This window comes from Sinohyriopsis cumingii, chromosome 15 (assembly GCF_028554795.1).
Source record: "Sinohyriopsis cumingii isolate HCF-2022 chromosome 15, ASM2855479v2, whole genome shotgun sequence".
Classification (NCBI taxonomy): domain Eukaryota; kingdom Metazoa; phylum Mollusca; class Bivalvia; order Unionida; family Unionidae; genus Sinohyriopsis; species Sinohyriopsis cumingii.
Window position 1 is genome coordinate 140,056,881 of NC_142975.1, and position 16,463 is coordinate 140,073,343.

The window sequence follows — 16,463 nt, forward strand, 5'->3', positions numbered from 1 at the left end:
TGTGTATTTTCAACAAAAATATGTATATTTTAAAAAAAGAATATGCATATCATAGAAAAATAATAAGTGTATTTCTAGCAAAACGAGATGCAGAAATGGGCTATTTGTATTCATAGATAACAAGAAAATAAAAGACAGAGAAAGAACACAATATGGCCCAGATATATAGTGGTATTACATGTATGTTTGGCCTTACTGGTTGCTCAGAGAATCATATGGATATGCATCTTTGAGGTTATTTACAAAGTCTGTGATTTTGATGTGTGAATATGATTACAACCGAAAATTCTTTGAATAACTTGATATAGGGACTGAATGAAGATTCTGAAAAATCCATAGTTTTACTTGGTACACTAAATTCATATCAAGTTAACATAGGATTTGTAACATACAGTAGACTTGTTTATTTGAAATCCTATTATCTGAATATCAGATAATATCCCAATTATACACCCAGTCCTGGCTAAATGTGTTTTTTGTTTATTTCTTTTTTACATTATCCAAGCAGATTATTCAAGTTCACTCCCTTAATTGAAGCAATTTAGCAGTCTGAAATCCTCTAATCTTGTTGAAGTAGCGATGCATTTTCCAAAGTGTGAAAATCATCATGAGTGTCATGCTTGATTTCTTGAACAGTGACCCCTATCTGTCAAAAATGCAAGTATTGATTAATAAAAAAGTGGGTTATGTTTATTGTTTGTCGCAAATCCAATAATTGATTCGCCTTTTGATAACTCCATTATTAGTTACATTAATGGCTGTAATTTTATGTAAAGTATGCTTGATAAAAGAAAGATCATATAAACCTTGACTATTGGTATATTTTTCAAAAAATCTATTGGAAGTCACTTTGCTTATTACACTCGCCAAGTCATGAAACTACAAGAGATACAGTGCAGAAGAGTGAGCCAAACTGTAGAATGAGACAGCTAACTGCAGTATAATTTATTTGTCCACAGGCATAATTTCTCTGGTCAAATGGCAGATATATGTACAGCATGGCATTCATGAAAAAGAATGACACATAAGGTACATCTACCCTCTGCACATGACAGCAAAAAAGTGTGTGCAAAAGGTCTCGCCGACTTTTCTCCACTCTGTGGAAGGATGTGTTCACATCAAACAGACGGTGTATTTTTGGCATGAAAACAATTTAGCAATAGTGACAGGACAAGTAACTGCTGCTATTAAAATAAAATTATAAGGCTAGGTGCCTGGGTTTTTCACTGCTGATTATTCCAATTTCACATCTGTTCACATGATTTTACATAGTTTCATTACACTGGTCTTTAATTAAAATGAATACAAATCATCATTATTGGAACTATTCTAATATTAACAAAGATCCAGTCTGAAAAATACTAGAAGTGTAAATAATTAAATGAAATAATATATAGAATCATCCTAAATTATTTTCTACTAAATTTAGAGAATTGGCAATTTGCAAGTTTGTTCAGTAATTTGATTATACCAATGTGAGGCACAAAAGGTCAAGTCCAAAACTTTACATTATGTAGCTGTAAAACAATTTGTTTTCCATTACAAATGCATTTTACTACATGAATACTCGAGTCAAATTAATTTGGACATGTAAAATGTGTACTAACATGTTTCTTGAACTTTATATAAACTGGTACATACAAAAAATGTGTGCTTCTTTCATATTTATAAAAAATAAAACAAATATATTATTAACAACTATGTTTTATTCATAAAAATATTTTTTCATTAGATACATAGAGGAATAACACACATTAATAACTTAAATCACTGCTATTGCTGCAAAATTAATTTTCTATAAACAATTTTCAGTCATATGATTCATTTGAAAACACCAAATAAATTTTTACCTTAATAGTGGATTTAAGCCATCATTCCATATATGAATCTGTGTTGTTCTTTAATTTGGATACATTAATATCATAAATATTCACATCATTTTACACAAACTTTTTCTAAACTCTCTGTCGTGTCTCAGCCTGGTATACCAACAGTTGCTGGTATACATGGGTTGTAAGAATCGATGGCTAGACATCAATTGCAATATATTGGGACAGAAATTCAAAAATAATTGCTCAGTTTTACTCTATCTCATTATTAAGTTTCATTTTCTTGGCACCATCAGCTTTGGTTTCAGAACTGAAGGCCTCATAGTGTATGGTTGGGGCTACTGACTGTAGCAAAGGATTCAACGACCTCCCTCCAAACAGGGCATTTAACAATGCCACCCCATATCCTGTTGCCCTCTCACCCTGCAAAGAAATAATGCTCAACTTAATTATGAACATTTTAAGAAATTTTTTAAAAAATGACATCACTGCAACATTTTCAGAATTAGAAACAAGAAATTGTGACTTACTGATGCATAAGCTTCAAAAGCATGTGGTATGAAAATTACATAATGAGATGATAAGGAAATATGAATGTTCCTGCCTAACAGTTTACTAAATGAATGAGAAAATGGATGAATTGCGAGTCTGTATAACTTTGCCCGTTCATAAGGAAACAAAATTAACAAGAATGTGAACAAACATTATGTTTTCATAAAAAGTGATGAAAGATAGGAATATTCAACAATATGAATTTTGAAGCCTTGAGAGTACCTCTGTGCTAAACACTAACCATTTAATTTCTACTTTTGTATGCTTGATGTTAGCACTCAGTTTCATAATAGTACAAAACTTTTCAGATTGCAACCATTTCTTATTACATCTACAGTATGATAAGGCATTTGTGCAAAGTTTATTGCCCTTGTGAAAATGTTGGTTGGTTGTTTGTTGTAGGGTTTAACACCATTTGTCAGCACACAATAGACTATACATGGCGGCCAGTATTAATGGTGGAGGAAGAACCCGGAAAGAACCACTGACCCACGAGAAGCTACTGGTAGGCTTTCTCACATACCCACATTGGCCGAATCTGAGACTCGAACTCATGCAGACAGAGGTAAGATAGCAGTGATCCGTAACGCACTTTAGACCACTCAGCCACTCAGTGGCCCCTTGTGAAAATGTAAAAGCTTTGCTGAATATGCAAATCAAAGTTCAGCTTGCTTAATTACAAAGCTTGATTCACCAGTTTATTCAGCTCCTACAATGCATCTTAATACAAATCATAATGTTTTCATACCATGGAAAGCAAATTATTCTAGTAAATTGTGTTTCTCCAAGAATACTTACCAAAAAAAATTAACGTCAAGAACATAAGCCTGCTACCCCCCAAATCCAGACTACTAAAAGACAAAATTTAGTCTTCTCAGTGTATGTAATACAAAGGGCAAAACTCTAGCACCTTAACCTCTCTTGCTACCATTAGTTTTTACGGTGAGGGATCTACCAATGAGGATGCTCATATCGGGGTGGATGGGCGGGGATTTAAGTATGTTATTGGGTACATATATATTGGAGAAACAATTTACTAGAAAAACTTGCTTTCTCGGTTGAATATATTCCCCAATCACATTAACACTGGAAAAATAGTTAATAGGCAGAAGAAATTCTGAGAATCCTACCTATACCTTGGGTATCCTTCCAGAGAAGAAAGACTGAAATCCCTATATGAACAATAACTCTCTCTCCTACTTAAAGCACCACAGTCTGTGGTCTCAGATTCAGCTTTTAGTGTCTGAAAAGCTAACAACCAATAAAAATAAAAATAAAAACTTGAGAAGGTTGATTCTGCATATCAGCCAACAGTGTCTACTATGTATTGGATTAAATGCTGCATCTGAAAGCACGGCATACACAGACAGCTATAATTTCATGTCAGCTAAAATCCTTATGAGTCGACTGATCTTTTGAGATGTAAAAGCACATCGAATGTATAACCCACTTGGGCCACAAAGAGAGGGCTTTGGATGTGATATCTTGCTTTCCAACCCTCTGAGGAAAAAGAGTAATTTGTGGTTGCCATGACTTGTCTCTGTGCACTTCAAGCAGACAGGATCTTGCATGACTGTTGCTCTCTGCTTATCTATAGATGAGAGGGAGTGACTACACATGGATGGTAACTGCTTCAAAGCCTGGTTGTGTCATGAGGATCATTGAAACATCCAATCTGAACTTGAGATCAGATGGTTTTTTCAAATCAAAATTGTCTATTAGGTCTGATAGATCTTTACTATGACATATCTCTTCTGCCATGGTGCCTTATTCTATTGGATATCATAGAGTGGTAGCTTTTGATAGTAATTGGTGCAAACATTTTCTTCTTGTAGAGCTAGAAAAAAAAGTCTGCCAGTTGAGGGATAGAGGTACTTAAAGGGACATTGTTATTGCCGTGACACCACTCCACTTTCCTTCATATACCTTCAGAGTGGAGGGCATTCTTGCTCTCAAAAGTCTCCAAGGTTGAAATTCTTTCTCTCACAAGGCTGTAATGACACTTACCACGTATGAAGGGAAAGATGGTCTGGGCAGAGGGGGAACCTGCAAACGAGATTTGGTTTGGCCATAATCTTCCTGGGTGATTCTATCATTAGATTGAGTAGATCACTGACCCAGGGCTTGTCCCATCATAGAGAGGCTATCACAATCGTCTTGCAATTCTGACACCTCTTTTCTGTATTATTTTAGGAATAAGACTGGTGGTGGGATAGGCAAAGACTCAAAACCCATCCAAACTTATTAACAATGCATCCACATCCCCGACTTCTGGGTCCAGAACTGATGAGACAATGGATGAAGGGACCATTCAACATGGATAGCCTGACCCTTGCTGAGAAAATCCGAACAATCTGCTACGAATGTGTCTGATTTGTACACTGATCTGAAACTTTGTCATTGTATGCAAACCAAAAAAACTTTCACAATGCCTGGTGAACAGAGACATAAAAGTAGCCATCTGTAGGCTCGAATTGGATGGCATACTTGTCCCTTCATATGGAGAGAGTTGTATAGATCTTGCCATCTCTATCAGGAACCTCAGAGGAAGAATGAATTTGTTGAGGTGACTCAAGTCTATGATCAGCATCAATGTGCCTCTGGCCTTTGATAAGAAACAGCTATGAATAGAACCCTGGATATTTTGGTTTTCATACTACACTACCCACTTCTCCTGATCTTGTAGCACATCTATTAGAAATAAAGAGATAGAAAGAAGAGATGGCTTATTAAACAATGTTTGAAGCCCCTCTGAAACAACTTGGATCACCCATACATTTGTCATAAATGGGTTGATCCAATTTGATTGGAATCTGGAGTACACCAGCAAACTGTCTATGGGCGGTGGCGGTGTCAAGTCAGCTGTGGGAGACAGAAGGCATGGGGGTGGCAAAACTTGGTTTCTTACCTACCCTGTAAGGGTGTCTCCAAGACTGGTTCAGCAGTTGTCTGCTTACATAATTACATAATGTTGAGATCTGAATGACACTGGGGATGTAAAAGATCCCTTTTGGTTGGCTTGCCTATTGTCCCTCCATTGTGGCAGGGATAGATGGTTTATAAACTAGGATATAGATGGAGTGCAAGTTAAAGTGGTATTTCTTAAGCTGCCTGCCTCAGAACATCATCAATATTTTCCCAAAAACAGAAATGGCAAGCCAAATGGAGTCGTCATTAAAGCCAGAGCATGTTTTAGCAGCATAGTGCACAAATGTGTCATGGTGTATCAAATCAAGATTGGCCTCAGTCATCACATTAGGCACTGAATGGTGAGCTACTGATAATAACCCAAGAAACTCTGTCAGTTGACCCCCAGATGTGTTGGTTAGCCTACTTTTCCACTATTTACAAAATCACCAAGGAAGCTAAACCCAACATCAAAGAATGGCGGCATCATTTTCAACCCCACTTCAATAAAGTGAGAAAGACATTTTTACCATGGGCCATGGGCAAGACTGGACAAATGGATCTGTTACTAAAATCCTCATCATAATGTTTGTGTAGTCATATACCTGGTGAGATGGATGGAACTCTCAATAAGATCCCTCCATAACTGCAGAGAGATGATGCCATAGGCCTGCAAAATGGAATGATCTATCACTAATTAACCATAATTGTAATTATATCTTGCTGTAGCAAGGTACATTGGATCTATCATTAAGATCTCCATAATTGTTGAAAGATTAAGCTGTGGGCCTGCCAAGAAGAACAGATCTTTCAGTAAGTGCCCCAGATTGAGACAGCTAGAATGTCTGGATGTCTGGCTCAGCTGGTTGGATGACTGGACAGTGATATCACGGTAGTATATCAGATTTCTTGAATCCACTGAAAAGCCTATGCACCCTGACTTACACATCTGATGGCCATTCTTGGACATACAGGAGGACATATGCCACATGGGTTGCCTAAAAATGGGGGTATACTCCCTCACTGTATCATACTTACCCGTAGCTATTTAAAATTTCGCATCATTGTCTTTTGCAAAACCATAGTCCATACACTCTTGGACCAGATGATGTACACACTGCATAGTACTGACAAAGTGTATTTTGTATCAGCAAGGCATGATTCATGTGTCTTCCTTACTTTCAACTTGTTGCATTTATTATACTTTGTCAAAGGTTTCACTTAATAAAACAAAACACAACAAGACAATATAAATTAATGATGACTGTTAATAAGTCACTAAAACAACAACTGTTACTTAAGCAATAGGCAGTGTGTGTGAAAAACATGCATCAATGATGTCATGTACAATGCTAAGTCCAAGGAAGTGAAAAATTCCAGAAAAGCATTTGCAAAATTAGATATTAAATAATATCTAACACCTATTTAGGAATGAATATTAATACAATTAAATCCAAAATCCTGTATTGATGGTTCAAATTTAACACAAATTCAGTTGAATTAACAGGAGGTGTCTTGTACAAAACAAAAACTGGCAACATCTAGCTGTAGCAAGGGGAGGTAATGAGAAATAGTTATTGCCCTTTGTCTATCTGATAAAGGCAGAAAAGACCATTTTTCTTCTTTTAGTATAGCTGATTTCAACAGGTAGCAGGTTTATATCCCTAATGTTAATGTGATTGGGGAATGTATTCAAAGGAGAAATGATGAATTATGCTTAAAGTACTTAGATTATAGTTTTTCATAAAACTTCAGGTACCCATTAAAAGTCATCTTTAGAGACATAATTCTGCAATAAATTTAAAAAAAAAACTATGTTATTTAACAGTATGTAACTTTATTAAGTACTACACTGTGTCTACACACATTAATTTGTAGCAAAAACTTACATTATGTACTGGAGATGCCATGTCGATGTGCAGCCACACCCCAGGAAATTCAAAACCCAGATGAGAAGCAATAAACAACCCTGCACAGGACACTTGGCAGTTGCTTCGATCCTGTAATATGCAATGATTAAAACTGAAAGGAACAGAATTTTGTAAATTTTACAGGAATTCTTTAATGCTGTGCCTTGGATTTAGCCCCATATTTCCCTAGAGGAAACACTGGAAGACAAAATATTTTCTTCCATTCTACATACAAATTTTGTTAGTGTTTTATGTTTCTTACTTCTGCCTATACAGGGGTCATAGACTTTTTGCTATGTGCAAATGTTTGCTGAAATGCAAGAAAAGTGTTTGAACCTGAGTACAAGCCTGAGGGTTAAAAGATTTTCATCCAGAAAAACATTGGCACACAGAAAATGTTTTCTGGATGTAAAGGAAGCCTTTGAACCCAAGGGTTGAAAGACTTTCTTGAGTCCTCTGGTAAAACACCTGCACACATGGAAATGTTTGCCATAATATAAGGGAAGTGCTTGAGCCTGAGTACAAAGCCCAAGGGTTCAAAACCCCTACACATACAAGGGTTCAATGTTTTTCTTGAGTGCTATGAAAATAATCTGCATACAGAAACAAATGCTTGCTGTAATGCAAGGGAAGTGTTAGAGCCTGGTGCATACCTGCAAATTCAAAGTCTTGAGTGCATAGGAAAACATCTGAACACAGAAAACTAATGTCTGCCAGAATGCAACGGAACCCTCTGAATGTGAGTGCAAGTCCATGAGTTCAAGTCTTTTCTTGAATGCTCAGGTAAACATCAGCACACAAAGAACTGTGTATGGCTATTATTCCTACATGATCAATCACTGAAAACAATAATTATATATCAAATGGGAGTACAAATAACAGATGAAAAATCAATCTGACTGTGTACAAATAGTAGATGAAATGCTGTGATCCTGAATTTTGGAATCAATCTAATTGTGTATGAATAATAGATGAAACATTTACTGGGTGTCAATCCAGCAGGAACAATTCCGATTATGTCAGAATAACATAGAAAAAACTGTGATCTTGAAATATGAAATCAGTTGGATTGTAGAAGAATAACTGACAAAACACTGTGTGCCAAACTAGCACGAATCAGTCTGATTTATAACATCTAATGAGACACTTATTGTCATCCTGAAAAATGCCACAGATATACTGATTTGTTAATTTGGTGGCTTACAGCACATCAACACAAGAAGGCTATTTATTGCCCAGACAAATGGAGTAAAGTGCCTTGCCCAAGGACACACCACAGTAACCACCAGGGCTAATCTGAAGGTAGGATTCAATCCCAAACTTTTCTGATCGCAAGTCCAGCACACTTACCACTGAGCTACCCTGCTGCTGCCCACAGATACACTGAATGAAAAGAGAGTTCAGTGTCTTCTTAAAAAATTATATAATTCAGTCTTTAGGATCTTTCAAACCTGTCAACTCAAATAAGACCTTCTCAGTAAGGTAGGCGATTTCTTCCTATAAGCTGGATAAGTTTTCAGTAATGTGTAATAAAATATCATACTGCTATTGTCAAGCTGGAAAACATGCATTTAAAAATTAAGAAGTGTGATTTAAGACTGATACTGTGACAGTAAACATTGCATTCAACTCAAACATTTGTAAACTTCACTTGAACCTTAATTACCTCCACTATAATTTCACAAACTGCAGTTCCAAACCCTATGGAGCTCAAAAGCTTTTTTACATCTCTCAACTTGATGTAATCCTTTAAAAAATTACATTTCACGTGGAGGCAATGGCAACCATCTTTCCACGTGACATGCTCAAATCATCAAATGATGTCCACTAAACATACCTGTTGCCCTTCCTGTCATTTTCCACAGGAATCTGAATATTACCTTTTATTCATCTGTACTATTAAAACTTTTTAAGAGATTTATTGTCCCTTTCATCCTGACCTGTCGCGTGTTGGACACCATTTGTAAAAAACTATAAGCAAAAACATGATTATGCACACATTTAACATTACAAAATATGTGCAGTTTAAAGCATCTGAGATACTCCTATAAAGTTAATCTGGTTCCCTGACTAATTCCACTGTATCTAATATGAAACCTGGATCCGAATCAAACATGGACAAGCCAGTACCTGGATTTTATCATAATCAATCGTATTTCCATAATATGTGCTTTTATTCCGTAGTTCTGAATTTTAACCATCATTTCTGTAAGATGTAAGACTAAATCGTAAGGGTTGGTGGGTCTGTCTTTTTACCACTTCAGGCCACATCGATTTTTGGGATACTCCAATCACACATGGGCTAGTCTTGTTAATTAACTCATGTCTGTCCAATTTTTTATTTGATATGATGCAGTCAATCCATCAGAAAAATGAAGAATGCTCTTCCTATTCATATATATTTATTAAAATGTGTTTTTCATTTTGAACAAATCCCAGTGACTGAACTAATACTCATAAGTAGAGTGTGAAACTTTTATTAAACTGGATGAAAAATATTGAAGTTATAAAAATCGAAATATGTGTATAATGTAAATTTGTTCTACCTGCCTTACCTCATTGGGCAAGTACCTGTCCAGTCACCTGATTGTGTAACAATTAAAACCTAAATGGTGATCAAACTGGTTTGTAATCTATTTGAATTTCTGTCACATGATAGTTAACTGACAAATGCCACCATTAGCTAAGTGGTCAATTACTGGCAGGATCAAATATTGGTTTTTGCTTTTTTCACTGAAAAGGAAAAGTGAAATTCAAGGAGTTTTTTGGCTAGGTCCTGGAAGGTAATGAAGTTAAAACAAACGCTAAATTTATTAAAGGTCAAAGTTCTCCTCCATATTTTTCCCAGCTGATTGAAAGAAAAGAGTCAATTCAAATGTAATGCACCATCAAACTGGCTGAATATTGACATTTGACACAGTTTAAAAGTCCAAAACAGGAATTAGATTCCAATGTGATATCATAAACGTTTTCTTTTGTAGAGCCACAATGTGTTTACCTTTGACAATTAATTCCAATATTTATGAATGGACTGTGTTTTGCCTGTCATGTGATTGACTTTAAATGAGTATGTGATACTGATCTGGAATTATTTACACATTCATAAAATTTGAAGACTATTTTCAATAAGGAGACTAATAACAGAAAACTGACTGTTTAAAATCACATTTTTTGGACAGAATAAACTGATTTGATGACATAGCGGAAGAAAATTAGAATTATAGGTTTTAAATTATTATGGCTGGATATTTATCAAAGTGTAGATTTGACCCAATCACACACAAAGATACACAGAATCCTTCAAATTCCCAATCACACAAAAAGGTACACAGAAACCTTCAAATTCCCAATCACACACAAAGGAACACAGAAACCTTCAAATTCCCAATCACACACAAAGGTATACAGAAACCTTCAAATTCCCAATCACACACAAAGTTACACAGAATCCTTCAAATTCCCAATCACACACAAAGGTACACAGAAACCTTCAAATTCCCAATCACACACAAAGGTACACAGAAACCTTCAAATTCCCAATCACACACAAAGGTACACAAAATCCTTTACACTTAAAAATTTACACTTGAATGAATAGCCAACCATGATTAATTAATCTAATAATATTCATTTACCAGATATGCTGGTACGTCACAAGTAAAATTTATTTAGTAACAGTATGAACATTCTGAAATCATCAAAGAAAAGATCATTATGCGTACATGAATGAAGGTGAATGTTCTGTGAGCTTGATCATGACCTTGAATAATATGATGTTGGATCAATCACTGTAATAAAAACTTACAGCTACGGAGTTTTTCATGTCAGCAAGTGTGCTTGAAAATTCACAGTAGTGAAGTTCAGGACTGTAAGGCATCGGGTGAACTAGGTCTCCAGAGGTCTTTCCAGCATGTACACAGGCAATTTCCCAGTCCTCATTATTGGTCACTATGGAGGCATGGTACTTCCCTGTAATGAGGTTGTTTTGTGTATTTTATTAGTATAGCCTTAAGAATATAGTATTTCAAAGCAGCCTTGATAAACAAACATATAACTAGGATACAAAGGCTACAAAAATCCCTTGTCCAGCAGCTTGGGACGAGTATAACATCTGCATGGGAAAGTAACAATTTTATATTTCTTCCCCAGGATTTATCTAAACAAAAAGGAAAAATTTATTTCAATTTTTTTGAAAATCTTGAATTTAGATATGCCACAAAGTATTGCATTTTTCCAGCCCTGGTGTAATGGTCATCATGCACATTAGGAGTGTAGCATCTACATTTAACTGGTGTGGCATTTGTGATACCATATGATGTGCATGAAGGGTGACCTGGCATACATCTGGGTATTGTCAATATTTTGATTCATATTTTGAGATGTTGCATTTAGACTTGATGGAAATAAATACCTAAAGGGTTTAAAACGAACTTGGGCTGTAAATAAAACTCTGTACACTCAGTGGTAAATAAAAAAATTATTTTAAAAATCACACAAACTATTTTGAGTTAGCATATAGCAAGAAATATTGTCTTCCTTAAACAAAATATATGACACTAAACAGCTAAACAAATTCTAAGAATAGACTGAAGTATGAGAATTATGTCAGACCTTTTTTCTTTGAAATTTTTTTATTTAGCAAATGATATTTCTTCAAAATGACACCTTATATCATTGACATTACCATTAGGAAATTATTCTCTGCTACCTCCCAATCCAGTACTTCTGAAGTGATGAATAAACATTTTTCCTTCTATATACATCTCTCCCTCTATAACTCTGCACAATGGTTTCAAAAACACAGACCATGGCATAAGCAGGGGCACGAGTTACTGAGGGACTTATGAAAAATTTAAGAAAAGGATGGACATTGACAGTGAGAAGCTGGGGGTAGGGGGTAGGCAGATTAAGTGGTTAAATCCTCATTTAATAATCATTTTAGGAATAATATATTTGTAAGATCATTTAAAACTTTATTCTAAGTGGTTTCAACACACATCACATATTGTACCAGTGAAAAACTGTGTGTCACCATTTTTTGGCATGTAAATATAGATACATTCTAGTGTCACTGTTGATTGAGAATAAAACAATATTCAATATTTCATAAAAGAATGACATTTATTTAGAGAAAGAACATTATCAAAACTGTTTTTTAAAAATAAAAATATTATAATTATGATGCAATTTCAGCACATCTTTCAGCAAAACTCTGAACGCTAATTCAGGAATTTTAAGTTCACAATACACTTTGAAACTTGCTTCTATATATGAACCCATGAAACTAAACTTTTCATGCTCTTTTTACACCTTTTGCATGTTTCTTTTGCTGTCACTGATCCCATTTATGAATGAGTTATGAAAAACCACTGATTAATGTTAGATAATTTAATTATTTTACATGTACTTACAGTGTTCTCAGTGTTCAATTAGTCAACTAAAATAAGGTGACTTAACACACTACCATAACCACTTCCTCTTATGAGGTAGGATTTGCATGCCACCTTTGACATTTTAATTCTGCCCCACTTTACTTCATTTGATACAAAGACTAAACACGATAATACAATTCAGGTAAACTTTTAATTGACCCTAACAATTCAAACATCACTTTCACAAATCGAAGATCAAAAAACAGTCAGTACTTAATTAGGTTCCAACAGAAACTTTTGTGGGCATAACTCTGACAGCTGACTGACTCTTTTCATGTTTGAATACAAGAGGGCATGTTTCATTTATGATGATTATGCTGAAACCAGATTAAAACATAAAACTGAAACATGAACTTAACATGAAAAGACTTATTTAACTGGTATTTATTTTTTAAAGTACTGCCACCAGTAGGCATTATTGACATATGTAATCAATATTTTATCACATATTGTTATTTACAGTGTAATGAGAATTGTTTTCTTAAAAACAAAATTTTATCAAAAAATATAAATTTTATTAGAAGTTACAAATTTCATACTTTTGAATTAAATTCTTGTCAATAACTGTTATTTTCAACGATAAAATGAGCAATATATCAAGGTTTCATTTATGTTACATCTAGGGGCTTATACTATGTAACAAGACAAGATAAAACCCATCAAGCTTTCAATTTTTTAAAATATAAATTTATTTCCCTAAATAATAAATTAAAGTGAAAGAATTAAAAATAACTTACAGTGTATGAATTCCTAGAATGTTGTCTTAAAATTGTAATATCAATTTCACATCAATCCAGAAACTATCCAAAGATATTCCAAATCAAGGTTCTAATGTGTTTATGTGCTAACGTCTAACATGACTGAAGAATTTAAGTTCAAAAGTTTTTACTTCAAGGTAATCCTGTTAAAGTAGAATATCATTAAAGTCCTTGAAAGTGTCATGTAATCATGATGAATTATTTCAATGTCAAAGTCCTTGAAAGTGTCATGTAATCATAATGAATTATTTAAATGTTCAAGTCCTTGAAAGTGTCATGTAATCATAATGAATTATTTCAATGTCAAAGTCCTTGAAACTGTCATGTAATCATGATGAATTATTTCAATGTCAAAGTCCTTGAAAGTGTCATGTAATCATGATGAATTATTTCAATGTCAAAGTCCTTGAAAGTGTCATGTAATCATGATGAATTATTTCAATGTCAAAGTCCTTGAAAGTGTCTAGTAATCATGATGAATTATTTCAATGTCAAAGTCCTTGAAAGTGTCATGTAATCAAGATGAATTATTTCAATGTCAAAGTCCTTGAAAGTGTCATGTAATCATGATGAATTATTTCAATGTCAAAGTCCTTGAAAGTGTCATGTAATCATAATGAATTATTTAAATGTTCAAGTCCTTGAAAGTGTCATGTAATCATAATGAATTATTTCAATGTCAAAGTCCTTGAAAGTGTCATGTAATCATGATGAATTATTTAAATGTTCAAGTCCTTGAAAGTGTCATGTAATCATAATGACTTATTTAAATGTTCAAGTCCTTGAAAGCATCATGTAATCATAATGAATTATTTAAATGTCAAAGTCCTTGAAAGCGTCATGTAATCATGATGAATTATTTCAATGTCAAAGTCCTTGAAAGTGTCTAGTAATCATAATGAATTATTTCAATGTCAAAGTCCTTGAAAGTGTCTAGTAATCATGATGAATTATTTCAATGTCAAAGTCCTTGAAAGTTTCATGTAATCATGATGAATTATTTCAATGTCAAAGTCCTTGAAAGTGTCATGTAATCATGATGAATTATTTCAATGTCAAAGTCCTTGAAAGTGTCATGTAATCATAATGAATTATTTAAATGTTCAAGTCCTTGAAAGTGTCATGTAATCATAATGAATTATTTCAATGTCAAAGTCCTTGAAAGTGTCATGTAATCATGATGAATTATTTAAATGTTCAAGTCCTTGAAAGTGTCATGTAATCATAATGACTTATTTAAATGTTCAAGTCCTTGAAAGCATCATGTAATCATAATGAATTATTTAAATGTCAAAGTCCTTGAAAGCGTCATGTAATCATAATGAATTATTTAAATGTTCAAGTCCTTGAAAGTGTCATATAATCATAATGAATTATTTAAATGTTCAAGACCTAGAAAGTGTCATACAATCATAATGAATTATTTAAATGTCAAAGTCCTTGAAAGCATCATGTAATCATAATGACTTATTTAAATGTTCAAGTCCTTGAAAGTGTCATGTAATCATGATGAATTATTTAAATGTTCAAGTCCTTGAAAGTGTCATATAATCATAATGAATTATTTAAATGTCAAAGTCCTTGAAAGTGTCATATAATCATAATGACTTATTTAAATGTTCAAGTCCTTGAAAGCATCATGTAATCATAATGAATTATTTAAATGTTCAAGTCCTTGAAAGCATCATGTAATCATAATGAATTATTTAAATGTCAAAGTCCTTGAAAGCATCATGTAATCATAATGACTTATTTAAATGTTCAAGTCCTTGAAAGTGTCATGTAATCATGATGAATTATTTAAATGTTCAAGTCCTTGAAAGTGTCATATAATCATAATGAATTATTTAAATGTCAAAGTCCTTGAAAGTGTCATGTAATCATAATGACTTATTTAAATGTTCAAGTCCTTGAAAGCATCATATAATCATAATGAATTATTTAAATGTCAACGTCCTTGAAAGCATCATGTAATCATAATGAATTATTTAAATGTTCAAGTCCTTGAAAGTGTCATGTAATCATAATGAATTATTTAAATGTTCAAGTCCTTGAAAGCATCATGTAATCATAATGAATTATTTAAATGTCAAAGTCCTTGAAAGCATCATGTAATCATAATGAATTATTTAAATGTTCAAGTCCTTGAAAGTGTCATATAACATAATGAATTATTTAAATGTCAAAGTCCTTGAAAGTGTCATATAATCATAATGAATTATTTAAATGTTCAAGTCCTTGAAAGCATCATGTAATCATAATGAATTATTTAAATGTCAAAGTCCTTGAAAGCATCATGTAATCATGATGAATTATTTAAATGTTCAAGTCCTTGAAAGTGTCATATAACATAATGAATTATTTAAATGTCAAAGTCCTTGAAAGTGTCATATAATCATAATGAATTATTTAAATGTTCAAGTCCTTGAAAGCATCATGGAATCATAATGACTTATTTAAATGTTCAAGTCCTTGAAAGTGTCATATAATCATAATGAATTATTTAAATGTTCAAGACCTAGAAAGTGTCATGTAATCATAATGACTTATTTAAATGTTCAAGTCCTTGAAAGTGTCATATAATCATAATGAATTATTTAAATGTTCAAGACCTAGAAAGTGTCATACAATCATAATGAATTATTTAAATGTTCAAGTCCTTGAAAGCATCATGTAATCATAATGAATTATTTAAATGTTCAAGTCCTTGAAAGCATCATGTAATCATAATGACTTATTTAAATGTTCAAGTCCTTGAAAGTGTCATGTAATCATGATGAATTATTTAAATGTTCAAGTCCTTGAAAGTGTCATATAATCATAATGAATTATTTAAATGTCAAAGTCCTTGAAAGTGTCATGTAATCATAATGACTTATTTAAATGTTCAAGTCCTTGAAAGCATCATGTAATCATAATGAATTATTTAAATGTTCAAGTCCTTGAAAGCATCATGTAATCATAATGAATTATTTAAATGTCAAAGTCCTTGAAAGCATCATGTAATCATAATGAATTATTTAAATGTTCAAGTCCTTGAAAGTGTCATATAATCATAATGAATTATTTAAATGT

At 33.3% G+C, this 16,463-nt stretch overlaps 1 protein-coding gene across 1 annotated transcript in view; it reads right to left on the reverse strand.

The window, feature by feature from the left end:
* Positions 1-1,686: 1,686 nt before the first annotated feature.
* The window catches only part of LOC149782910 (putative aminopeptidase NPEPL1), a 50,727-nt gene continuing 35,950 nt past the window's right edge, over positions 1,687-16,463 (reverse strand). Inside the window, exons 11-13 of the mRNA XM_089934466.1 lie at positions 11,004-11,167; positions 7,178-7,288; positions 1,687-2,252 (exon numbers count right to left, since the gene is read on the reverse strand). Of these exons, the coding sequence (XP_089790592.1) occupies positions 2,082-2,252; positions 7,178-7,288; positions 11,004-11,167 (446 nt within the window). The 3' untranslated portion in view covers positions 1,687-2,081. The remainder of the gene's footprint in view (positions 2,253-7,177; positions 7,289-11,003; positions 11,168-16,463) is intronic.